This window comes from Acomys russatus, chromosome 13, assembly GCF_903995435.1.
Source record: "Acomys russatus chromosome 13, mAcoRus1.1, whole genome shotgun sequence".
Classification (NCBI taxonomy): domain Eukaryota; kingdom Metazoa; phylum Chordata; class Mammalia; order Rodentia; family Muridae; genus Acomys; species Acomys russatus.
This window is the reverse complement of record NC_067149.1, coordinates 62191386-62218106: the sequence shown is the minus strand read 5'-3', so window position 1 is coordinate 62218106 and position 26721 is coordinate 62191386. Positions and strand designations below refer to the sequence as shown.

General features: G+C 38.5%; 2 protein-coding genes across 2 annotated transcripts in view; both read right to left on the bottom strand.

The window, feature by feature from the left end:
* Nucleotides 1-21373, bottom strand: part of Pik3c2g (phosphatidylinositol-4-phosphate 3-kinase catalytic subunit type 2 gamma) — a 297903-nt gene extending 276530 nt beyond the window's left edge. The window contains exons 1-4 of the mRNA XM_051155525.1: nt 20638-21373; nt 16054-16136; nt 12756-12913; nt 9985-10099 (exon numbers count right to left, since the gene is read on the bottom strand). Coding sequence (XP_051011482.1) covers nt 9985-10099; nt 12756-12913; nt 16054-16136; nt 20638-21297 — 1016 coding nt within the window. The 5' untranslated portion in view covers nt 21298-21373. The remainder of the gene's footprint in view (nt 1-9984; nt 10100-12755; nt 12914-16053; nt 16137-20637) is intronic.
* Nucleotides 21374-24760: 3387 nt separating this feature from the next.
* LOC127196894 (60S ribosomal protein L37a-like) lies at nt 24761-25205 on the bottom strand. The gene has a single exon (XM_051154631.1). The coding sequence runs from the start codon at nt 25037-25039 to the stop codon at nt 24761-24763; it is 279 nt and encodes a 92-aa protein (XP_051010588.1). The 5' UTR covers nt 25040-25205.
* Nucleotides 25206-26721: the final 1516 nt, after the last annotated feature.

Here is a 26721-nt window from a genome sequence, read left to right as displayed (position 1 = left end):
AGACCTTACTAATTTAAAACATTCAATAACTGAGATTAAAATAGCACATTCCACCTTTACCAAGGTTGAGTTATTTATTATAGAATGCCAACTTTCTCTATCAAACCATTTATTTTAACAAAATCAGAAAGCCAGGCTACTTCAACATCAGCTATAACTGAAAGACATTTAATAATTATTAGTTTTGGTAAATAGTGATTAAAATAACAGAAGTAACTGCATATTGGCAGCTACCTGCCTAAGTATAATTAGTGTAGCTCCACTGAGAGTGGATTTCCTATGTCTTTTTGCAAATGCCTTGCAGTGGACTTGTGGCTCCCTTTACCACGTCTGTAGGACAATGATGCTTCTCCCAGCTCATGTCTTCAGAAATCCTGAGCTGAAGTACACTATGGTCATTGCAGGTAGCACATGTGACAAACTCCAAGCAACCTGGTGCTGGGGCTCTGAGTGACTGACCAGGAATAAAACGCAAGCCTGTGGCATGTTATCTATCTATCTATCTATCTATCTATCTCAGCTAATTTGTTGTGACTAGATATTACGGTTACCTTAAAACTTTTAGGAAAACCCCTGGGAATTAAGTTAAAACTAAAGCAATCCAAGGTCTCCTACTTGTCCTCAGCTGTGGGAGAGGGCTCAGTCACGACCTGCTTCTTTCCATTGCATATGAGCCCTCAGATCTGACAAACTGAGGGCGCGTAACAAAATTCAAAATGTGTAACAATGGAGTCTTTAAATGCGGCACAAACAATCAACTGGATTGATTGCTAGGTAAAACCCTTAATTTTGTGGAGGAGAAAAAAGAGACACACTAAGAATACCTAAATCCCAGTGTGTTCTGCCTATTAATATGACATATTGGGTTAAACTGTGCGTGACCCCGTCTTTTCCCACTGGTGACTAACGGTTGGAGGTGAACTTTGACTACAAGATGGTTCAACCATCAAACTCACTCAAACTATCTAGGTGAACTGAAAGTATTTTTAATGGGAAAAATTTCAAGACTGTTTAAAATTCTAATTAAGGTGATTTATTTGTTTGTTTGTTTTTGACACAGGGTCTCACTGTTGACCAGGCTGGTCTTATATTTTGTATGCAGCTGAGAATGACCCTGAACTCTGGATCCTTCAGCCTCCACCTTCCCAGTGTGCCAATAGGCCCGACTGAGATTTAATTTTTAAATAGGATTTTCTTATTGCAAGAAAAAGGCTTCTGGGCTCAGCAGTTAATAACACTGGCTGCTCCTGCAGACCCAGGCTCGCTACCCAGCATCCACATGGTGTCTCACAATCCTGTCTAATGCTAGTTTCAGGGGACCTGATGTTTTCTCTTCAAGAGCACCTGCACTCATGTGTGTATATCCACACATAAACACACGGATATTCATACAATTAAAAAGATGAAAACCAAAGGTATACACCCTTTCTGTAAAGAGAGAGAAAAGGGGCTCTCTTGTGGAAAGTCCGATCAATGTAATCAATGCTGATGCAGAGTGGAGAGATAGGTGGTGCCATCTTATTTGAATTTAAAGATATATTAATTTTTCAAAACAAGGCTTCCATTATAGGATTTAGTTTTCTTCTTAAAAAAAAAAAAAAAGACTTTTAAGCCTCTGGTTTCTAGCATTCCTTGACAACAGTAAAGTAAATTAAACAAGAAGCAAAGTTTGTTTGTATTTTTTAAACTATGATAAGCTGACAGTTGTAGTAACCATAGATTTAAAAAGAAAAGAATATTCAACTTCTCCATAGGAGGCCCTGGTGGTTGCCCACTGACCGAGAAATCATGATTTATTCAGTAAAAACAGGGATGGTTTTATTGTTTCACACAGTAGGGATTGAGGAAATTAGTTTTCAATTGAATTAGAAATTAAGACCATGAGATCTGATTCATGGTAAGAAAACCCTGTCTTACTAGTAGAAGTTGAGCCTTCAGATGAGGGCCAGCAGTATGCAGAAGCACCATTCTTCACAGATTATGAACAGCATGTGAGGAAACACCTGTGCGGGATGCCTCACGTTGAAAGGAAGGTGCAACAGGCAGAAGGAAGACAGCCACCATAAGGAGAGGATCAGCCTTCAGCCTCCAGATGTCTACATCCCTCTGTGCCCAAGTATAAGTAAATCTCCTGCCACTGACTGCAGGCTGCAGCTGCCGAGTCACAGGGAGCCAGAGGCAGGAGGAGGCCATGCCAAGTGGATTATGGAGGAGACTGGTCTCATCCTAGACACCAAGGAGCAGGAAGGTCTCTATGGTTACCATTCTGGACGCCAAGGAGCAGGAAGGTGGGGAAAGTTGTGTTTCTACTTCATTCTAATGTTAATTTTCTGATCCTATTAGTCCATATTTACATACATATAATATATAATATTACTGAATATTTTATATGAAGTTTGTATAGGATTATGATAAGCATGCAAAGTTTCTGTTATAATTCTTGAATTTACTCTCTATTCATAATATAGCATATTACATAAAATCCAATTTTAAAGGGATAAGGAAAATTGACATCAACGGAGGGTAGCTTGCCTTGTCAACACAAAGCAATAATCGTGTTTCCCACTGAGGGAAGGCTTTGTTTTGATGACATTTATTTACTTACATTATCTTGAAATTTTAAAACGTCACATGAGAAGAAATCTGCAAATGACAGTTAGAAGACAGTAATACTACATCAAAGTTCTAGGCACACGGTGGAGGTGTTAGTGTTTTTACTGCTCTTTTTATTTCTGACTCTTTTCCTTAAGCTTTCCCTAGTCTGCAGGAGCTTTGGTTTCCCCAAAGTACAATGAGCGAAGTACAGTGGTTATCACTGAACATCCATTGGGGTTCTATTTCCTGGATCTGCCATTGTTTCTCATGGGGAAGGACGTTTCCTCTTCAGAAGTGCACAGCTTCTCCTTATGCCAACTTAGTGCCTCCCCCTGCCCTTGTGATCATGGTGGTCTCCTTGAGCCTTCAATTTCCCCTGTTCTCTTGGTCCTTTCTTGTCAGCTCATGAACATCTCTCAGATTCCACTTATGCGTACTTCCAAATCTCCAGATTATCCTTTGCATCCAAGCCACCACTCGCTGTTCCTGAGACAGTGCTTTGCACACACATTTCCACTCTCAGCCCTTACACTGTTGCTTCAAAATGTATACGAATATCTTCCCACTTGCATGCACGTGTGCTGTATATATGTGCGTGGCATCCAAGGAGGCCAGAAGAGCCTGCTTGGTCCCCTTGGCACGAGAGTTACGCATAGTTGTGAGTCATCTTGATGGCACATGGGAGCTGAACCTGGGTGCTCCGCAAAAGCAGCCAGTGCTCTCAGCCACTGATCTGAACCTGGGTGCTCTGCAGAAGCAGCCAGTGCTCTGATCCACAGCCGCAGTTTCCCACCTTATGTTCTTAGGTTGTTGAAATCTTGCCTCTCCCGCCGCAGTGATACTCACCATACCCTTACGTGCATCAACAAATAACTTCCGGGCTACCAAAGTTAGTGCCAACTTTCCATTCTCACACACTCTCTTATTTCAGTCTTTAATGGTCTGTTACTCGGTATTCAGAACTTTCTCTTTCGTCGTGTTTTCTAACCTAGTCTACCATTTTAAATGGCTTTTCCTCAATTTCCCTTTTCTGATCCTCTTTCTTTCTCTCTCGTCATTTAGATATAAATGGTCTTAAGGTCTTTCCTTTGGTCGCTTCTCCTATACGATTCAATTCTTAAAACCAAAAGCTTCCCATAAGAGAGCAGATCTTAAGTATGTGAAATAATGCATATTTGGTTTAGGCACTCCATAGTGTTTGCATATTTCAAAACAAATATATGTACTTTCTATTAGAAAAAGTCAGTTAAACCTGCTTCCACAGTGTCTTCCAGTTTTCCTAAAATAAGACTTGATTACAACATATTGACTGCCCTTCAGCACTGAAAATACTCCAACGTTCCTCCAAATTGATTAACAACTCTGTCTCCCCCTAAACGTGTTTCCCTAGGAGCTGTGTTATTGAACTCACTGTGTGGTCTGGCCGTTGTTTTCTCTGTCTGCCTCTCACTAGTCTCTCACTACTTTGGTACGTTATGGACGTCATGCTTCTTGTGTGGCCCCTAGCAATGCCTGTAGCTCTCACCTGGTCAGTATTTCATATGATCAGTACTTATCATCTCTTAATAGTTTTCACTTTATTCTGAATTATATGTGTCTGTGTTTATCTGCCTGCTATGTGAAAATGAGTATGGGTGCCTATGGAAGCCAAAGGAAGGCTCTGGATCCCATAGCTAGAGTTACTAGTGGTTCCTAGGCAAACTGTGGGTGCTGAGAGCCAAATATATATTCCTGGCAAGAGCAGTGTACACTCTTAATCACTGAGCTGCCTTCTAACCTCCTAATTATCATTAGTGTTTCTTGTTCATGTATGACAAAGTCTTGTATCTCAATCTTGCCTAGAACTTAAGACCATGCATCAATTTCATATCACTTTAGTTACATTGTCATATAACGTAATTTTTATACACTTATTTTTTTAAATTCTTGAAAAAATTAAACATCCCATGGAAATTTCATAAATAAAGATGCACAGTTACCATGTGTTTTATAGGTCTTTTCACAGTATTGCTATTCTAATACAGATTTCATGATGTTTGTATTTAAAGAAGTGTACATTAAGGCATCTTTTTGTATTTATGAATTATAACACATGTATTTATATCATTATATTACTATTTTAGAATCATGTATGAATGCCATATTTTCATTAAATTATGTTTTATAATCTATGTTACATTTATTTTGGAGCAATGTGAAAATCTAGCTAGCTTTCCAGTGGTCTTTTAAGCCATGGGATACTCACCTCTACCAAATATCACTATATCCAAAAATTTTGGGAGGTTATTTATGAATTTTCTTTAAAAATACTTGTAGATGAACAAGGTTAAGGATGTAGCTCTGTTGGTAGTGTGCTTACGTGGTGTGCTTGTAGCCCTGAGCCCTTTCAACAGCTTAAAAACAGAGTGCCGTGGCTTTGATTATGTCTATAACCTCAGCATATCTGGGGTCGGGGGCTGTAAGAGGCAGGAAAACAGATTGAAGGTGCAAAATTGGAAGCTTAAGGCCAGCCTGATAGCCAGGAGACTCAGTCTTTAAAAAGATAAGTTGTAGAGGAAGTATTGCTAAATAGATTAAAGACATTATAAAGTCATTTGATGAATTTTTAAAAAATTTCCTTTCAGCTCCTGTGCATCCATTTGAATCCTTAACAACTGTTTGAAATGATGTCAATGATTTTTACTGAACTTTCTCATCAGTATTTTAACAGTTTGTTTTTCAAAAATGTTTAGTTGCTTAATCGCATATTATTTTTAGTTAAACTCTTTCAATATTCTTGTCCATTTTGAATTGCTACTCACATTCTTGAGTTTGTTTTTGTCTGTTGATAGGTATTTTGTCAGAACCAGTTGTTAGTGAGTTTTATGTATCTTCAGGCAATGGAGACCTTGTACACTGCAGAGTTCCTTTCTAGGCCTTTTATTCTCTAACTAGAAGTTGACCATTGGCATGTCTCTGTGCTACTGTCTGCTCTTGCTCTCCACCTGCCTTCTCCTCTGATTTGGAGGCAGTTGGTATCCACTCATATCTGGGCCAGAAAGATGGTGGGCATTGCGTAGGAATCATCTATGTATTTGAATTCCCCAACCAAACATTTGTACATGTTCATCTTAGTGCTTTGGAATGTGCAGCTCTGACCCTGTGTTTCCACCCTTCCCAACTCCTGTAAAATTGAGTGTATTTCCCTCACACTGCAGCATAAGGAACTGTTATGATTTGTTCCCTTTATGCACTCTAGTGTTTACAGTGAAAAGTTACAGCAGTTCAAGCAAATGCCAGTTTGAATTTACATTTATTATAGCTCTGTATGACTTCGAAGAAAGATTGAATGTCCCCATTTATAAAGCAGTGGGCACTACGATAACCATCTCCTGGATATGTTATGAGATTTAAATGTCTAGACAACATATGGTTAATTAGGACTTACTGACAGATGCTATTGCTGGCATTGCAATTTTATAGGATAAAATATTCCAGATGGATTGGAGCATCAGTATTAAAGTAAAAAACACATATTATTTCATGATTGACTTACTGCACATTATGTATGTGCTCCTTCTATAGAAATAATTTCTTTTTTATGTGAATTGTATGTGCAAATGTGTATGCAGGTATGGCTGGCCATGCAGCTATGTGTGGGACAGAGGCCAATGCTCCCATGTCTTCCTGAATTACTGCCCACATTACTTGTGAGACAGTTTCTCACTGAACTTGAAGCTATTCATTTCACACAGACTTGCTGGCTGGAGTGCCTCTAGGATCCACTTGGTTTTTCCCTTAGTCCTGAGGTAACAGGATCACATCTCTATAATGAGCTTTCACATGAGTGCTGGGGGGATGGGCTCTGGTCCCCATGTTTGTACAGCAAGCATTTTATTCACTGGGCTGTTTATCCAGCTCCCGAGAGAACTTCATATATAGATTTCTATATTCTTAATAAGATAACCTTTAAAAATCATATAGCAATGAATTAAAAAGTAAAATCTAAACAGCATATTCATGTTTCTTTAGATATTAGAAATGATGGTATTCTTATCCCTATATAAATTTAATTACATCAATACTGGCAGGCTACTATTCTTATAATAGGAGATATATATATATATATATATATATAAATATATATACATATATATTTATATATATATAGGATATATATATAGGATATATATATATATATAGGATATATAGGATTATATAGGATATATATATATAAAATGCATATATCTATTCTTTGTATGGAGCTAATGAGTGTAATTAACTCATGAAAATACTTTGTATCTTTCTCATTACTCAAACTGATAACCTAAAACTTTAAGACAATTAAATGACTATACAATATTGAAAACTATTTTGTTGTACATGATAAAAATCATATTAACATGAAAACATGTAAGATATTCTGTGCATTTTCTCTACTCAACTACTGAGCTCTGTATGGATGCTTTCTTATTGAAAACAGTTTTTAAAGGAAAGTCCCCTTAAAATTGTTCCTCATCATGTGTTCTCAAGGTCTCAACTTTTTGGTAGTACAGTTTCTTGGTTATATTTCTAGCTGCTGAAATTTAGTGCGAATATTTGAAGCTCTTTTATGCTCTTTGATCTTATATTTTTGGCATGGAAGACCAGGTATAAATTTAGAAATTTACATGTTCCAAACACAAGTACGCATCATGCTAGAATTAAACGAAATGAACATTTTCTTGAATGTATTGGCTATAACTTAGAATCACAGGCTGAGGGAAAGTATCAGCCTAGTTTTTGAGTGTGTTAGACTCAAATGAATGAAGGATGTTTATTTCATGTGAGCATCAAAGCAACTATGATTACAATATGACAATTTTGTTATAACTCATAACACAAAAGTAAAACAATGAGTTTCCAGAGTCACTCACAGGTACTCTGGTACAGTAGATTATTGTATTGGCTGTGATCCACCAATGGGATATTTTCAGTGCATTTGTGGTGGAACAATGACCACAGAGGAACGCATGCCCAGAAATTCCTTTTAGTCTCATGAGAGATTTGTAAATCATATAATCATGTAGAAATATAAAGGAAGAACAAGATTACCAAAGATTTTAGTCTTTATATTCAACTACAAAGAATTACTTATCTTTTCTTGAAGATTCCTTATATTTTCCAGGCTGGTCTCTAAGGAATGTCAAGCAAATGATTGGTTGTTATAACCAAAAATATGATTTAAAAAAATCATATAAATATTTAAAATTTAACTTTATATCAGACTGCAGGTTGTTTTAGTGAACTGCCTAAATTATTAAAAAGTTATTTAAAATTTATTGTTTTCTTTCCTGCATGTTATACTTCCCTATATGTACATTTGTGTGTGTCTGTATATATAATCTGTAGATGAGGAGGCACTTGTAGTATTTTTCTTTCTAGGAGTTTGTGAGCTCTCTTAGTAGTATACATTCTAAGTCCATCCATCTTGCAAATTTTGTGATTATGTTTTCTTTAGAGCTGTAGAATTGCTCTCTCTGTATATATATACATATATATATATACACATACATACATATGCGCACACACATATATATGTAGACTTATCTATTCATCTGCTAATGGACAACTTGCTTTATTTAAATTAATTTATATAGTGAATAAAATAACAAACACAGAGGTGAAAATATCTCTATGGTAGTCTATGGGGTTTTCTGGTTATATTCCCAGCAATGAAACAAATGGGTCATTTGGTAATTTTCTTTTGAAATGTTTTAAAAAGTCTTCACAGTGGCTTCCACAATAGCTATATCAACTTGCACTCCCACCAACAGCGATAAGAGTTCCTCTCTCTCTCCACATGCTCTCTAACATTTATTGTCTGATTTCCTGATGTTAGCCATTCTGTCTGGAGTGAGATCGTAGCTCACAGTAGTTAATATTAGAGGACAAGGAGGAATTGAATGCAAGTGATAGACATGAGTTATGAAAGAGCATAGAAAGCTAATTATTGATCTAGTTCTAAATGGGCCATGGATTTCTTGTGTGTGTGTGTGTGTGTGTGTGTGTGTGTGTGTGTGTGTGTGTGTTAGATAAATGCATAATATACATTTGGCCGTTAAAAGTGTAAAATCCAGTGTGAAGCCCTACAACCTTAGAATGGCTGTTTAACTACCTAGGAGTCCAGTAAGATGTATAGACTTTGGGTCTAGTTGGTTTCAATGTGATTTTATTTGAAAAATTTACAATAAAAATTTGTAAAATAAAATAAACATAACCTCAAAATATACTACTTTATGAAAATTATTATAATTATCAATATTACAATTCTTATACTTAAAAATCATTATTTGAGCAACGTGTTTGTAATATTCCAGACCAAAACAAAATAATTAGCTCACGCATCAAACTGCAGCATCTCCAGGGAAGCTGTATTACAAGAGGTAGCCAACAGTACAGAATTTAAAGCTGAAATTCTCTTTCCCTGGTGACCACCATTCTTGGATAACTGAGTTTAATTGTCACCCAGTCACAGCTTAGGTAAAATATCTTTGCTGGGCTGGAGAAATGGCTTAGTGGTAGAGCGCCTGCCGCTTTTCAGAGGACCTAGGTTCAATACCCAGCCTTCTCTTGTCAGCTCACAACCTCCTGCAACTCAGTTCCAGGGGATCTGATGCTCCCTTCTGGCCTCTAAAGGTACTGCATGCACACAGTGCTCAGACATACATGAAACCAAACTACTGACATATATCACATAAAAATACATTTATCATTATGTCATTTCCCAGAAAATGTGAGGTTCTGAATTCTTTCTCCAGCATGGTTTCTATTTTTTTTTTTTTTTTTTTTTTTTTGAGATAAGGTTCCTCTGTGTAACAGCCCTGGCTGTCCTGGACTCATTTTGTAGTCCAGGCTGGCCTCGAACGCACAGAGATCCACCTGCCTCTGCCTCGGGGGTGCTGGGATTAAAGGCGTGTGCCGCCATGCCCGGCTCCAGCATAGTTTCTATATTAGTTAGTTTTTCACCACTTTGACAGATGAAATAGCTAGCAGAAATAGTTTAAGTGGGGGAAAGTTTATTTTAGCTGAAGATTTTAGAGGATATCATCTGTTGCGTTGAGGAAGGCATGGTAAGTCTGCTGCATTTGTTTAGATGGGACCTTATGGCCTGGTGGATGGGAACTAGAGTGGGTATAAGCCTCAGGCGCAGCCCCCAAGTGACTGATTCCAGCCAAGTGGACACCACCCCTAGAAGATTTCAAGACATCACAAAACATCACTGTCAGCTGGAGACCAAGCATTCAGGCATCCTAAGCAGAGCAAATGGAGTGTTTGTAAAATGCCTTTTTAAAAGGCAACAAAACAAAACCTCACTCCCGAAACCTGACAAATTAGAGCAACCAAAATTGACTTTAATAAGATACTTACATCTGTAAAAATTCTTCAGAACCACATATACTTAGAAGATACTCTTGAGGGGAAAGCTGCTCATTTGCACATAAAAGCAGAATTTCAGCAATTAGGTCTTTGACAAGATAATTAGCTGAAAACAAAAGTGAATAATAAAAGTGAGTAAGAGCTTATGAAACATCCACTGTGAAGCTTTTGAGCACAGAACCCAATAATCACATTATGGAGTTTTGTAGCCAGCTAGCTCCATCAAGAGGATTTAACGTACAGCACTTTATTTGCCTGTTTATTAGATCACGGGCATTTTAGATAAAGGCTGCTTGCAATCATTTTCAAGCTCAGTTGTGTGAATGGAAAATTTCAAAGCTGGGTATTGTGTTTCTCATATTCAAACCACTCGATTTATTATGGATCTGCACAAATGATATTCTTGGGACTCTGGAGAGATGACTGCAGTTAAGGGCACTGGCTGCCCTTCTAAAGGACCCAGGTTCAATTCCCAACGCCCACAGGGCAGATCACAACTGTCTGTAACTCCAGTTCTAGGCGATCTGCAGTAGTGTTCTCTCTACATGGGCACCAGATAGATGTGCTGTGCACAGACATACATGCAGGCAAACATCTATACACATAAAATAAAATTTTGAGGCAGGGTTAGTCTGTGTAGCCTTGGCTGTCTTGGTCTAGCTTTGTAGACCAGGCTGGCCTTAAACTCACAAAGATCTACCTGCCTTTGCCTCTGACTGCTGGGATTAAAGGCATCGGCCCCCATCCCCTGCTAATAGAATAACTTTTAAAAGATACATTATTGCCTTGATATATGATACTTTTACTACCATAAACATGTGGCTCTCCGTGTTTTATGCTGAGTCCTAGATACAATACCAGGCTTTATCTTTTTCAGTTATTTATATAGACAAGTTCTTCCACCTCTGGGGCTCAGTTTCTTTATTAGAGAGTTTGTCTTGTTGTAGTCTCTGCCCTTTACAAATTTGACACGTGGTTACCATGAATAAAACAGATTGATGTGGTCAATATATTTAAGCCATGTTTTTAATGTGAGCGTATGAATTCAAGCACCAAAAGAAAGTACAGTTGACTGTTGAACATACTCAGCCAGTAAAATTTTTTTTGTAGAAAACTTCAAATAGCTAACCGCACTCTCCAAAGGAGTGTACGTAACTGTGGTGTATTTCACAATCATGTGTTTTTTCTTCTACCACTTCTTTTTGGAAGTAAAGGACTTTGACTGAAACTGTGTAACATAAAGTAGTGTAATTGGCAGTGCTGCCATAAGAAAGGAGACATGCTACGTTTAATATTTATATTTTCATGGTAGGTCAAGGTGTCATTTAAGAACAATTTTGAAAAAACATAGTAGAGTACTTGAGAGAATGAGAGATGGCCATGCATTTTCCTGGCAGAAAGTGCCTCTCCATAGCATAGCTTGGGAATATTGAAAAAATGGTATGGATCAAGGTTAACTCAAATTAAGGCCACAGGTAAAATCCTTGGCCGATTTATACGTGTATTTTTATTTTAGACCACGATAGAATCATTCTATCTATTTCATGCTGTCTTCCACGTCATGTATCTCTGCTCATTCTTTAGCCTTTAATTCTCTAGCAGCTTCAGCAGCTGGACTCTGAATCTTTGCTTATTAGGTCAATATGCAAGAGAATTGGCTGGAGAGTCACAATCCTGCTCTTAAATATTGGATCTAAGAGAGAGATGGACCGACTGTGGATGATTTGACAACAGCATGCATGCTTGATGGCTTAGTTTTTGTTGTTGTTGTAGTTTTGGAGAAACAAGACATCAAATCAGCAGAGAATAAGGCACAGAAAACTGGCAGAGAGACTCCAGCTCAGGCCTATAAGGAAATTGTGAGTTTCAACGTGTGTGTTTTAAATTCATCTCTAAGTCTTTGATGCATTCCTACTCTTAAATTCTATAAGAAATATTAACATCATTTAAAAAATAATTTCTTGTTTGCTTCAGCCTACATGAGTTGGTTTCAAACCAGATGGTTTTTTCACAGGGATAGCAATACAAGATATCTGTGTCTATAATCCTCTGTACGTACTCAAAGCCTCAACTAGAGCAAGAAAGAGGAAGGGTATAATAACAAATATTACCCAGTGAGAACATTTCCTGTTCCACTGAGTGCCTGAAAACGTTCCCTGTTGTTATGCTATGTTAGCTAGACATTTAATAAATGAGCATTGCTTTCCAAAATAAAGTACCATTAAAAAAAAAAAAACAAGAACATTGTTTAAAGGTATCTTCAATTGATGAGGAATAAAATGTCTAGTAAATATTAAATAGCATAAGTTTCTAGGAACCATATTCAGGGACTCATTCTTAGTCATCAGTACTGACAATTAGGATAGTGTGTGCTGAACAGGGCTCTTAAATTTCTCTCTTTCTTCTTCCAAATTTATCTACACAAAGCACTTCTTCATGCAGGGTAGGAAACAGCATTCTCAGTTATGCATCACCTTTGTCTGGAATGTTTTAGAAATTCTGTTTATTTTAATTGCATGGAAAAACATTCTCTATCTGCTACTATTAATAACAAGGAAACATAGACTTTTCTGAAAGATAAATGAAGAGAGTCTCAGCTCCCCTGCCGCCCCCAACGCTCAGATGTCCACAGTAAGTAGATTACGGCTGTTTTCCTTTTGTTTCCCTTCAGTGCAAAGTAGTGTTGAATGGTGGTTCTTCTAATAACTTCAAGGCTATCTAGGAACCCTGAGATTTGCATATCTGCTTGTGGGTTTTCTTACCATGTGGCAGAAGAAGAAGGGGTTGTGCTGAGATATTCGTACGGATACTAACTCTGAACTTGGTGTCCGTGAAGAGCTGAGGTGGATAGGCTGTAGCGATGGCCCAGATCCTCCCAGAATTGGAATTCATGTCACTTGAATGATACATTTCTCTTATTCTGAAAGGTATATGCAAAGGGAGAAAAGAGTTAGGACATGATGTGCATTATTCTTTGGAAAAGCATCACCGAATCGTAGAAGCATGAGAAGACCATGAAGCCCAGGAGACGGCCTCCTCCCTCTGTGACCTGGAGTCCTTTCTCAAGCTGGTTTGGTGTAAATTACAATCATACCAAGAACAAGAGAGGCAGCTTCTAGGATTCTGGGGGACTTGAAACAATTGATAGTGTTTTCCTAACTGTCAAGACAGGAGGATTCATTCCAAGTGGCATCAGTGGCTTCTCTGCCTTTGCTCCTGATGCCTCGGCTCTTCCTCTCAAATTCCTTTCTTGACTAGTCCCCCTCAAGATCTAGGTATACCCTGGACTAAGGGATATGAGGAAACAAACTGATTTTTAATTGTTGGTGCCCAGTTCACAAACACTACTCCTGTAGGAGCACACATTGGAGTCAAAAATTGCTACAAACGTAATCCTTGTAACAGACACTGTGAGTTTGAATCCTCTTGCTTCTGCTATTAGAGCCAGAGGCACACTATTTGACTTGTCTCTTTGTGCACACACAAGGAGCCATGACCACCTACTTCAGAGGTTTTACCTGAGGGTTAGAAGAGTAGAGGCATAAAAATAGGCAGACTCTGAAGCCATGCAAAGTATCATAATGATCACAGTGTATTTCCATGGCTGGTCCCTGTATGCCCATGTTCCATACCATGTGCAGAACACACTGTCAAGATGCCAACAAACACACAATGTTTCAGACGCTGAGGGGAAATCTTGTTGGTACTTTTTGTGTTGCTTACCCTGACATCTGAACTTAAATAGAAAATTATGATCCTATATTAATCTTTGCAGGCTTTGTTGTACTTTATGTAAGATTATCTTCTACAGCCAGAGCCCATGTGTTTGAACCCTTGGTGCCCACATTGTAGTGTACTTTGTGGAGACGGGGGAACTTTTAGGATGTGGAAGCAAGCTGGAAGAAGTGGTCAATGTGGGGCAGGCCCTGAGGTGTATAGCCCAGGTTACTTCCTGTCCCCTCCGTGCTTCAGATATTAGCACTCACATGACAAGATAGTGTCAAGGCATGAGCAATCTCAGCTCCTCGCATTTGGGGAAATTAAACTTAAATTGCTAACTCTAATTGATTCTTCCCTATTTCTTTCAGATCATCCATTGTGAATCAGGACTTTTCTTTTTGTATTATGGAATTTATTATGGTTTATAATTATGTAGAGTTGTTTTTAAACATGAGATTTTAAAATTATGTCAAGACTATCAAATCCAGAAATTAGAAATATCTTTAAATGGGCACAAGTGAATACTAACAATATTTAACTAAACTTATTTAAATACTAAAAAATAATTGCAATGAGATATTTACATTTTTTATTAATAGTTGGGAGAATATCTTGTGAAATTTGTTCTCCATATTTCAATTGTTTTGCTTATTTACTTGTTTAATTTTGAATTGAGAATTCCAAGCACTGAATGAATCCTAACAGACATTATTAAGGGAATGGTTTTCGTAGATAGGAAATCATTATGCACACATACACTTAAGCAAGATGCAATCTCTGATTTCTTCTCACTAAACTAACCTTAACCATTTGATTGGCTGCTTTAGTTTTCACAATTATTTAAAAATAAATCATTGGGAAAAGTGCTTTATGAGCTTGTACACAAATCACAAGCCACTGGCCAAATCACTGAATATACTTTCCTATTGCTATTGCATCTGCATTCTATCCTCTAAGAACATAGAATTTCATATTAGAAAAAGGAAGCATTACAGGGTAATAAGCACTTCCTTTCAGTGTCATGTTAAGACAGCTACTCCTCATTCTGTGCAGGTGGGAATTATGAAATGATAGCTCTGAAGATCTATTCTTAGTATTAATTTTCATTACACATATATGTGTATTTCTATATGTGAGTACGTGCATGTGAGTGCAGATGAAAATGGATGCAGAAGAGGATATCAGATCCCCTGGAGCAGGAACAACAGGTAATTGTGAACCACTTGCTATGGGTGCTGGAAACCAAACTTGGGTCCCCTGCAAGAGCAGCAAGTGCTTTTAACTGTTGATCAATCTCTTACTAATGAAAGCGTCAATATCATTGTCTTATATTATTCTAGTTTAAGAATGCAAAAGACCTTTAGGTTTCTAATTGCATAAATTAGCAAGAAATCAACGGAAAAATTGAACATTTATATGGACTTGAGAATTTTTTTGTTTTGTATTTTTCTGTGAATATATTTTAAATTCTTCCAATGTGATTGTCAGGGGGTTTTTGTTTGTTTGATTGCTTGATTGGTTGATTGGTTGGTTAGTTTTTATCTTAGCTATCTTCAATTAATTTTAAAGTATGAACATATATTACGAATGAATGAAGACATTTTAGAAACAGAAATATTCTTTAAATTAACCATTGACTCAAATCTTTAATCTACTTTCATCACTTAGTAGGAGGCCAAAGCCTTTAAGTAAAAGCACATTTCTTATATTTAAGTCAAAAGGTTCAAGTGAATAAAAAATCTAGAGGTCTAAATAAAATGCACTAAAATTTCAAAGTAACAGAAGAGTTTCCAATAGATAAATGGATACCTCATTAGAAAAGCATTCTTCTTTATAGCATAGTATTAATTTTGAGATTGGCAAGAAGACAAAGGCCAACAACGTTTTCAGTGGAGAAACATGCGTGTGCTTGCTCAATGGGGTAGTCACTCACCAGAGGAAAGGTTCAGCTGATAGGAGGCCCTGGCACAAACAGAATGCCCCAGGTGGGAGAGTGAGCCTGTGTTTACTTAGGCCTGAGCCACAAGGCTCAAAGGCTTCTGTAATTGAAATGAGTTACAAATACACTGGAAATCAAGGTTTCCAATGAGCAAGGGCAATTCTGACAGAGGGACTATCTTTTAATCAAAACTTCAAAGGGAAAATTCTTACTTGAGTATAAAGAAGAGAAATCAGTCAGCAAGGTGCTCAACGCTAGTTTGTCCGACATTGTTTTATTGTGCTAACAAGCCACAGGATCTTCACACTTGGCATGCAGAACTAATCACTGAGTGGACTGCAGAACAGAGAAATTAATTCAAACACAGAAACGTCAATATTTATTAAAAGAGCGATACTCACTTTCTTACTCTGTTACAGAAGGAGGCCAGGCTCTTGTTACTCCCTTGGGGTACTTCAACTATTTCAATGGGAAAACCAACTGTCTGAAAGTAAAAATTGCTATATTAGTACAGATCAACACAGAGAAAAGACCAGCATGTTTGTGTATTTTGATTTTCTTCTAAAGATCAGTTTGGACTTAATTTTACCTTTTTATTGCTATTGAAGTACTATTTGCATATAGAAAAGTGTATAAGGCTTATGTATATACTTTTAGTTTTCAGGAATGCATGCATCTGTGTTATCAATAACCAGGGAAATACTGAACAAGGCTATCCCTTTAAAAGTTTCTCTACATCTCTGTTTGGTTAACCCATCAACCTCTTTAATAATTATCAGCATTCAGATGTCTACTATCATATTTTACTTACATATGCACTTCTGTCCCTCACTTCTGTTACTAAGTGATATATTAAAGATGCTTTTGTGTCGTTACATGCCACAGTCTACTGTTGAACATTGGTATTCTATTGTGCAAACATCCCATAATTCCTTAAGCCATCTTCTTCCCGTTGGGGATTTGAATTGTTGATAGTTTTTGGGAAGTAAGAAGAAATCACTGCTTCATATCTACGTGCTTTGGTGGCTGTATGTTTAATTTGCTGGTAGTATATTAATTAAGCTTTCATATAGTGGGTGCACACATAGCCACCTTACTGTCACCTTTGCCTTGTGTGTTTTGAAGCTCTATTGTCAACTGTGTATACATTAAATTTATTATCTCTACCAGACTAACTCACGGTTACAGCATGACTTCCTTACCTCTAACAACGCTGTCTTAAATCAAGTTTTGCTATTGTTAGGACCACAAGAATCTTCTTTTTCAGCGAGAGAGTTAGATCCTTGGTTACTTTGTTTGCAACCTATCTGCTCCTTTGTATCTCAAGTTAATGTTTTTCTGAAAGTAACTGTGCCACTGTGTTCTTTAGTGTCTTATTTTCTGTTTATTATTTGGACAGTTTAGTGTATTTATATTTAGCATATTTATACAAATGGTTTGGTTTCCGGTCTTCCTTGTTCCATGTTTTTGTGTGCATTTTTAAAATTTACCTTTTCTATTTCTCTTAATTATTCACTTTTATTTAATTGTCTACTCTCTTGTTTTAATATTATTACATTAGTGAATTATTATTCTACTATCTTGGCTCCCAAATAGCTATGACTACTCCCCCCCTCCCCCGCCTTCCACCGCCTCTGGTTCCCACTGCCTTTGGTTCCCACTGCCTCTGCTTCCCACTGTATCTGGTTCCCACTGCGTCTGGTTCCCACTGTCTCTGGCTCCCACTGTCTCTGGCTTTCCTACTGTCTCTGGTTCTCACTGCTTCTGGTTCCCACTGTCTCTGGCTCTCCCATTATCTCTGGTTCCCACTGTCTCTGGTTCCCACTGCCTCTGACTCACATTGTATCTGGTTCCCACTGTCTCTGACTCACACTGCCTCTCGTTCCCACTGCCTCTGGTTCCCACTGTCTCTGGCTCTCCCACTATCTCTGGTTCCCACTGTCTCTGGATCTCCCACTGCCTCTGACTCCCACTGTATCTGGTTCCCACTGCAACTGGTTCCCATTGCATCTGGCTCTCCCACTGCCTCTGGTTCCCACTGCCTCTGGTTCCCACTGCATCTGACTCTCATAGCATCTGGTCCTATTCTGGCTCCCACTGTCTCTGATTCCACTGTTTTTGACTATTACCACTCTGACGAGAAGTTTCACTCCCCTAGATGGTTGTCATGCTCCCTGAAATCTCTTTCTAACTCCTTGTAATACCTTTTTATCATTTTGATTTTAGATACTTGAATGCCATTTGCCTGCATTTGGATGACTTTGCATTTATTTGCAATTTGTTGCTTCTTTGACTCTATAATTAGTTATTTTCAATTAAATTTGAGAAGACTTCTGAACAATATCCCTCAGGCCTTCTGAATAACAATGCTATACTTGGCCAAGATGTAGTAAATCCCCTGAGAAGTCTGAACCTGCCAACTGCATAACTTTCTCTTTGACAGCACAAGGCCCAGCAAATCCAAACTGCCTCTGCAGCCTGCAGCTAACAGCACAGATTTGCTCTCCAATTTAGGAGGGGTGCTGCCACCAGAGTGCGCTGCTGCGGGGAGCTGCCCTTCAGGCACAAACCAGGATGCTGACAGCGCTTAGGGAATTTGTGTCCTGTGCTGCCTCTTGCCCAAGTCTGAGTTCAGCTGGTTTACTTATTTTTGTCTAATTTAAACAACATTTGAAACTATAGGGGAAATTACCTGATTATTGTACTGCTGGGATATGAATTAGATTTGGCCAGACTCAATGACTAGAAATCCAGAGAGCTACCTGTTTCTGCCTCTCCAGGATTACAGTTGCAGAATGAGATACATTGAGTTTTGATTCAGATAATCTAAGGTGGTGTTTCTTATGCAGTGACTTCCTTGCAGAGTTAAGTATTTGTTTATTCACTTCGCACTTGTTGTTTTATTGTGTTGCTATATTGTGTCAGAAGGTCAGTTTGAGCCAATTCCTGAATTCAAGAAATCTGTCTTTATTGCCTCAGATTCTTTTTGCCCAGCATTATCAAAGCATTACTTAATGGTTTGATAACAAGTTGTTGGATGAATAAAGAATCTTTTTTTGCCCCTCCTGTATATTGTAATTGTGGTGATATTCCTTTCTCTCTCTTTTTCTTGTATGTGTGTATGATACAGTGTGTGTGTGTGTGTGTGTGTGTGTGTGTGTGTGTGTGTGTGTGTGTGTGTGCGTGTGTGTGTTTCGGCCAGACTGGGTGAGTATAAATCCAGAGATCTGCCTGTCTCTGCTTCCCTAGTATTGTGATTACAGACTCATGCCACCATCCTAGCTTTTTATGTGATTGCTGGGGAGCACAAATATTCTTGTTTCCAGGCCATCTCTCTAGCCTCCTCCCCTTCTTCTTTACTGTAATCTGGCTTCATTTGTGTCTAGACAATATAAGCAGAAAAGTCTTCAAACACAATGCAGGAAACTCTATGGTTACAGCAGTGACCATAAAGTAATCAAAGAAAGGATGGTAATCAATTGAATGGTAATTACTTAATGTCTACTTTTGTCTGCCTCCCATGCATTGTGCCTGCCAATCAAATAATTTAGGAGCTTCTGTGTACAAGGGCATCTTTCACTCCTGCTAGAGATAATCAGATTTTAAGTTTTCATAGTATAACTCAAATTATAGATGTAATGAAATATATGTATGCTTTTATAACAGAGCAAGAATAGATAAACACCACAAGCTAAACTTCTGGTTATACTTTTATCTATTAAAATGTATTAGTTTATATATAAAATATGTAAATATATAACACTAATATATTGTTGTAAGTTTTATTAATAAGTTTGATGAGCTAAGAACTTAAAGAATGATAGTTAAATGTATTTTTGCAATAGTTGTTAATTTAAGAACATGGAATTTGTGAAAGTAAATAAATGTGTTAAATACTAATAGATTTTCCTACACGCAATTATTTAACTTTATTACTAGTAAATCGAATTCTTTTTTTTTTTTTTTTTTTTTTAATTTATTCTTGTTACATCTCAATGTTTATCCCATCCCTTGTATCCTCCCATTCCTCCCCCCCCCACATTTTCCCATTATTCCCCTCCCCTATGACTGTTCCTGAGGGGGATTACGTCCCCCTATATATTCTCATAGGGTATCAAGTCTCTTCTTGGCTACTTGCTGTCCTTCCTCTGAGTGCCACCAGGTCTCCCCCTCCAGGGGACATGGTCAAATGTGAGGCACCAGAGTATGTGAGAAAGTCGTATCACACTCTCCACTCAACTGTGGAGAATATTCTGACCATTGGCTAGATCTGGGAAGGGGTTTAAAGTTTACCTCCTGTATTGTCCTTGGCTGGTGCCTTAGTTTGAGCGGGACCCCTGGGCCCAAATCTGCCTATCATATTGTTCTACTTGTAGATTTCTAGGACCCTCTGGATCCTTTTATTTTGCTGTTCTCCCATGCGTCTCTCATTTAGAGTCCCAATAGGATGCCTTCCCCTCTGTCCCAGTTTCCTGGTAAGTGAAGGCTTTCGTGGGACATGCCCCTTGGGCTAGTATGCAGATATAAGTGAGTATATACCATTTGATTCTTTCTGCTTCTGGGTTAACTCACTCATTATGATCATTTCTAGCTCAATCCATTTATCCACAAATTTCGGGAATTCCTTGTTTTTAATAGCTGAGTAGTATTCCATAGTGTATATGTACCACAGTTTCTTTATCCACTCTTCTACTGAGGGACACTTAGGCTGTTTCCATGTTCTGGCTATTATGAATAAGGCTGCTATGAACATGGTTGAGCAAATTTTCTTGTTGTGTGCTGGAGCATCTTCTGGGTATATTCCAAGGAGTGGAATAGCTGGGTCTTGAGGAAGCCCTATTCCCATTTTTCTGAGATAGCACCAGATAGATTTCCAAAGTGGCTGTACTAGTTTGCATTCCCACCAGCAATGAAGGAGTGTTCCTCTCTGTAAATCGAATTCTTTATTGAGTGATTGTTTCCATGCTCATGTGCATTGCACATACCTCTGTGTTGTCTAGTGACACACTGTTCCATGCCCTGGGTAGAGAGGCATCTTTAGAGACCAGCAGTGAAGGTTCTGCAAGGTTCGCATCTCCACTTCCTTCTTTCTCCATTGAGCAGGATGAATAATGAGGGAGGATGCTGCCTTCGGATTCTATATAGCAGTCATGACATTCATTTCCTGATTGTCCTTGTGGGTTATACTTATCCGGCCTAGTGGATGATGGAGTTGGAGCTTTGAGCCTGAGATCCTGAGCGCCATAATATTTTCCTGTGGGATTTCTCCAGGAGGCCCCCTCATCAATGATCTCATGTGTAGGTAACACAACCGGATTAAAACCAATGGCTGATGCTTTCCCAAACGGAAGCTGTGAGAATTCAGGGCTCTGAGAAGTGAATTCACTCAAGTGTCTTGGGTGTGCTCCATATATGGATTGCCACGTTGATCCCAAGCTTGATGCATCTGACACAAAAAACACATTTTCTTCTTTTTCACTGTCACACAGTGGAGTTTTATTACTGATCTCTTCCACTAGCTGGTCAAAACCCAATCTGACTTGCCTAGAAGAAAGGTGCTGGTTTGCATGGTGAAATGGTTGCTGACCATATCCACCTTCCTGTGGCTCGATGCGATTTGGGTCTGTCTGCCAACTATGTGCCATTTTTGATTTTGTGTAACTGAGGAGGGGGATTTATTTGACTCCAAATGTCTTCTTGATATTATGAAAGAAGTTAAAATTTTATCTAGAAGTAAAAGGAAACAAAACCAGTCTTTAGTGACAAAGGTACTTGCAAAAAGAAATATGTTAAACAAATATACAAATGCTTGGTTTATGCACTTGGCTGATGAGACTTTTGAGCACCAAAACAGTCAGTAATAATTAAAGACAGAGATTCCGAGGGAGAATAATGACGGTATGAATTAATACTCTATTGATAGACAAACAAGTCTTCTTCAGTTCTTTTCTATCATTATTATTTTGCACATATGTGCACAATTTATATGCCTGGTGTTAAAGAGGTAAGAAGAGGGTAACAGTTCACCCAGAACTGAAGCTACAGATAGTTGTGAGTCACCATGTGGGTTCTGGGGACTCAACCACAGTCTTTCAGGGGAGCATCCAGTACATAACCACTGAGCCATCCCTCCACTGAGCTTCTTCTTTAATCCATACAAAATCCATCTTCCCTTGGACTGACTGCTTTTCTAACTGACAGTAGTGTTTCATTGGCCACTCACCTACGTGCACACAAGCATTCTAGTGCCTAGTGGTGGCTAAACAGTCCCCTCATTATTAGCCACTATCCAGTTCATGTGCACAGTATTAATTCTCCCCTCTTGCAACAGCTAGAGACTTTTTACTCCGAAACCCCTTAAGCACAAATAATTGCAAGTTTTTTTGTCCACTTCTCTAGAACTGCTTCCATTCAACCCTTTAATGAGTTTCGTGCCATTAAACTCAAGAGATCTTTTTTTCTCTTTAGAAAACCCTTTTGTCATTTGCAACATTTGGCACACACCCTCCATCTTTTCTTTTTAGTGTCTTGCTGTTGCTTTGGCTCATTACTGATAACCACACTCAGAGTGTCTCCTTTCTGCGATTTCTCAAGCTTTCCTTTATTTAGTCACTATTTTCTTCCTGATTCCTTTTGGAGTTTATTCTTTACTGAGTCATTCTCTCACTGAAGGCAATTTCATTTTCTCCATGGTCTAGAGGTTTAATTTAGCTTTAGTTCTGTATATGTGTGTGTGTGTGTGTGTGTGTGTGTGTGTGTGTGTGTGTGTGTGTGTGTGTACCTGTGGAAATCAGGCAGGAGCTTCATAGACTCAGGAGCTGCTGCTTAGGACTGAACTTGGGCTTTTCCAAGAGCAGCAAGCACACTCACTCACGGATCCATCTCACCACCTTCAATCCTCTGGTTTAAATCACCATCTGCCTTCCTTGACTTCAGCCAGGACCACTGATCCTACTTAGTGTTTTCACTCAATAAATTTTGTACTGTGATATCACTTATATAAAGTAGTATTAGAAGTCAGGACAATTAATTTGTCTGTTTTTAGCTACCTATTATGCTTAAATCAGATACGTAGAATCCCCTTTTCAACTTCTGAACTTCATAAATCTTAAAATCCACTGAAAAAAATTCCACCTAAAATCTTTTAACTACTCCATAGCAAGATTTAGTTAGGATGATAGCATTGACTTTACTTTTGTGCTAGGTTGGCTTTGGTTACATCTTCATTATAAAATGAAGTAGTTTAGATGCTTATTAAATCTCAATTACCTCAGATTCATCTTATATTCCATTGCTTGCTATGGCACCAAATGGCCCCATCATCCACCCAGTCCCTAAACTAGACACCGAGGATCCACCATTGACTCTTCTCTCTCCTTTATTCTCCTATATCCAAAGATCCACCAGTTATTTTCTCGCGTGAGCACATGTTGGGTCTGCCAGTCCTCAACCCTAATTCAAAACCACCAGCTCTCCCCTGACGTAGATTACTCTCAAACTGCTTCCACATTTTCTGAGACCCATTTTGGTCCTCATTTTACCTCACATTTTAATGTTTTATTTCACAAACTACCTGCGTATCTCCACGGTTACAGGTGCTTCAGTGGTTTTCCACATGATTTGAAGTTCCTACATGACCTGGCTCTGCACTCTCTCTCAGCTCACATTATGTCATTCAACTGCCTTCTACCATGTGGCATCACGTGGCAGCCTCCAGGACAGAGAAGGACTCAGTCTTCTCCTTCTGGATGTATTTTCCTGGGTTCAGGCTGTATATCCACTGTCTGGCTAGAATATTATTCCTCATTATATTCATTAATGGGGCTTAGGTAAACTGTCTATCTGTCTGTCTCTTTCTCCCTTTCTGTTTCTCTCTCATCTCCCTCTATAATCCAGGCAGCTCTGGACCACATGGTATGGCCAAGGCTGGCCTCAAACTCAGAGAGGCACTCTTTACTCATTGTATGAGCTGCTTCATGTCCATATTATATTTTATAAAGAAAAAGTTCCAGACTAGAGCCGGGCGTGGTGGCGCACGCCTTTAATCCCAGCACTCGGGAGGCAGAGGCAGGCGGATCACTGTGAGTTCGAGGCCAGCCTGGTCTACAAAGTCAGTCCAGGATGGCCAAGGCTACACAGAGAAACCTTGTCTTGAAAAAAAAAAAAAAAAGTTCCAGACTATACTAGGCTACACTGTGTTGTCTACATTTTTCACGGCACTTACTACACTTTTAATCATAGGCAGCACTTCCCTTGTCATTTCTGCCATCAGCTCTCTCTTGTTTCAGGCTGCTTTACTTAGAGCAATGCTCGTTTGCATTGGTTACACAAATGAGTCAGTAAAGAAAAACAATACAGAATAAAGGTATGGTTGAAGGGAAATGAGACAGGCTTGGGTCTCGTTCCTTCTCACCAAGTAAATGAGGTATGATTGTGAGGTTAGCAACCAGATCTTCTCCATTGAGACGATCCAGAATCTTCTGGATCCAGAATCTTCTGGATCTCTGGCCTTGCTTCTGGAAGATCACCTTGGTTGCACTAATGGAAGGGGACAACCCACCTACGATGGATGAGCAGCACCATTCCACAAATGGATTACTGGACAATACAACTTTAGAAAGGGAGCCAAGATGCAGTAGCCGCTCCTCCTTCTCTGTTTCTGTTTGTGGATGTAATGTGACCAGCTCCTGCTGTCTTGACTTCCCCATCAGGATGGAATGAACTTTGAACTATGAGCTAAAACCAACCGTTTCTTCCTATGTTAGCTTTTTGTTTGACTTTTAACACAGCAACCTGAAAAGAATATAAAATATTAAAAGAAAAATACTTTAAAGGATAATTATGGTGCTGATGAACTGTCATCTTCATTTCTCCATTAATCATTTATGAAATGGGATTTTGCTTTTATTATATTTATGTTAAAGATTTAAAAATTATTTAATTTAATGCATTAGATTTATGTTACTCTACACACTCAGACAAGCAATTGGATTGAAAGATTTTGAAAGATTTTCTTTTTTTTTTTTTTTTTAAGATTTTCAAGAGATTGTTTAAAATTTAAATTAACTCATTTATTGCAGACTAGGCAAGTCTCAAATGGTAGCACTTCTACTGGTCTTTCAGTTCTTTGAGTCTTCTGATGGCAGACTTCACTGTCGCAGCAGAAGTAGTGTTGTAGGTCCAGGCCCTGCCGGCCACTGTTTTCATGCAGGAACCACAGTGCCAGAGGCCAATGGTTTGTCTCTTCATCTTGGTCCTGCCACAGAAGGAGCAGGTGTACTTGGCATGCTGGCTGATTTCAATTTTATTCACTGTTTTCTGGAAGAAGGCAACATAGTGGGGTTCGTATTTCCTGGTGATCCCGACCTTCTTGGTGCATTTAGCCATCTCGCTGGAACCCAAGACAGAGCCCGAAGAGCTCAAGAGCTAATTTTAAAAGGCATACAGAATGAATGATGTATTAAACAGAAAATCAAAGAAAATTGAGTATAGGGTCTAGAGAGATGGCTCAGCAGTTGACAGCACTGGCATAGGTCTAGGACTCCATTTCAGAAACACATATACCATCTCAGAACTGTCTATAATTCTAGTTCTTGGGTATCTGCTTCCTTCTTCTGTCCTCCAAAGGCACTGAATATACATTGTATACAGAAATGCATGCAGACAAGCAAACAAATAAAATAAAAATTAATAAAGTGTCAAATGTTTTTATTTTATAAATGTATAAATATGAATAAAATTAAAGTATTATTTTAAATTCTTCTAAAATTTTTGACTTATATGAATATGTGTTTCCCTTTCAAGAACTGACAAAAAGTCCCGGTTTTAGTGACAGTGGCGTTTTACTTCATTTTAGTGCACTTTTTCATTATCTGCTATAAAAGTCAGAATTTTCAAGCAGCTGAACCTTTGACTTCAACAACCTGGCCCACAGGTCTTCTATAGTCGATGACTCACTCCCCTTTAGCCTATGATGAGAACTGTGGTCATGGTAACTCCTCATAATACCAATTGCCTCACACTGCAAGAGGTCAGAGTTACGGGGAGATCATTAATTACCTGTCCTCAGAGAGAAATCAGAGACAAAACAAGGCAGTATTCAGGAAAGAGCCAAGGCTGCTTCCCTGATCCTCCATATTTTAAAGGGTACCAACATTAGTTAGGTAACTTAGAGGTTAGGATAGGACCACAAATGACATTTTCTCAAAAGTACACAGAATAAAATGGGCCTTTCTAAAAATGTCAGTTCTTGCTCCAAAAAAGCTCTGAGTGTATTTGCTACCGAACTGGGCAAACCTTAGAAGACGGCACAGAAACTAAGCAATGGGATCAAATAAAGGTAACCTTGGGCTCACATGGGCTGTAGACAGAAAACATATCAGGCTTTTAGAATATAAGTAAGAAGGGAAAGCAGATAAGGATTATACTCGCACTGGGCACATCAAAGCTACCTAAGGTAATCCATCTATATTTTCAGAACGATGTAAGGAAACGTGTAACCATCACAGCAAATGTACTTCCTCTGTAGGCTTGGAGATGGAAGATTGATTTGAAATTCTGAAGCCTTTTATCTGCTTCGCTGAGCTTGTATAGGCATCACCAGACGCAAACAAAAGCTTCCGGCTTTAACCTTCCAGAATGCTCATCTTCATTGCGGTCTGGAGAGTATGATTTGCGTTTGTTATATATAACAAAGTTAAATATCCTTAATATTTATATAACATTTATTCTTCATACCATCATACTTTTTAATTTTTATTGGAAATTGAATAACATGTTAAAATTTGGAAGCTCTCCTAGTATTTCTACTTAAGTGAAGGCAATGGGTAAGGGGAGCACAGTTTCAGTCGTCATTATTTTCACAAACCACACATTTTTCTCTCCTTTTTTGAGCAAAAAGTTATAATTTTTATCTGTAATGTTACGGAGTTTTTGCATCTGTCTCCATAAGGTGCTGGCCAAAGCCTCTCAAAAGACTAGGCTGCTGTCTGCAAGCATAACAGAGTATCATTAACAGTGACAGAGACTGGCTCTCTCCCATGGGTGGATCTCAAATTGGGCTGGTCATT

Coding starts and splice junctions, on each gene's coding strand:
- LOC127196894 (XM_051154631.1), bottom strand. CDS start 25,039: ATGGCTAAATGCACCAAGAAGGTCGGGATCACCAGGAAATACGAACCC.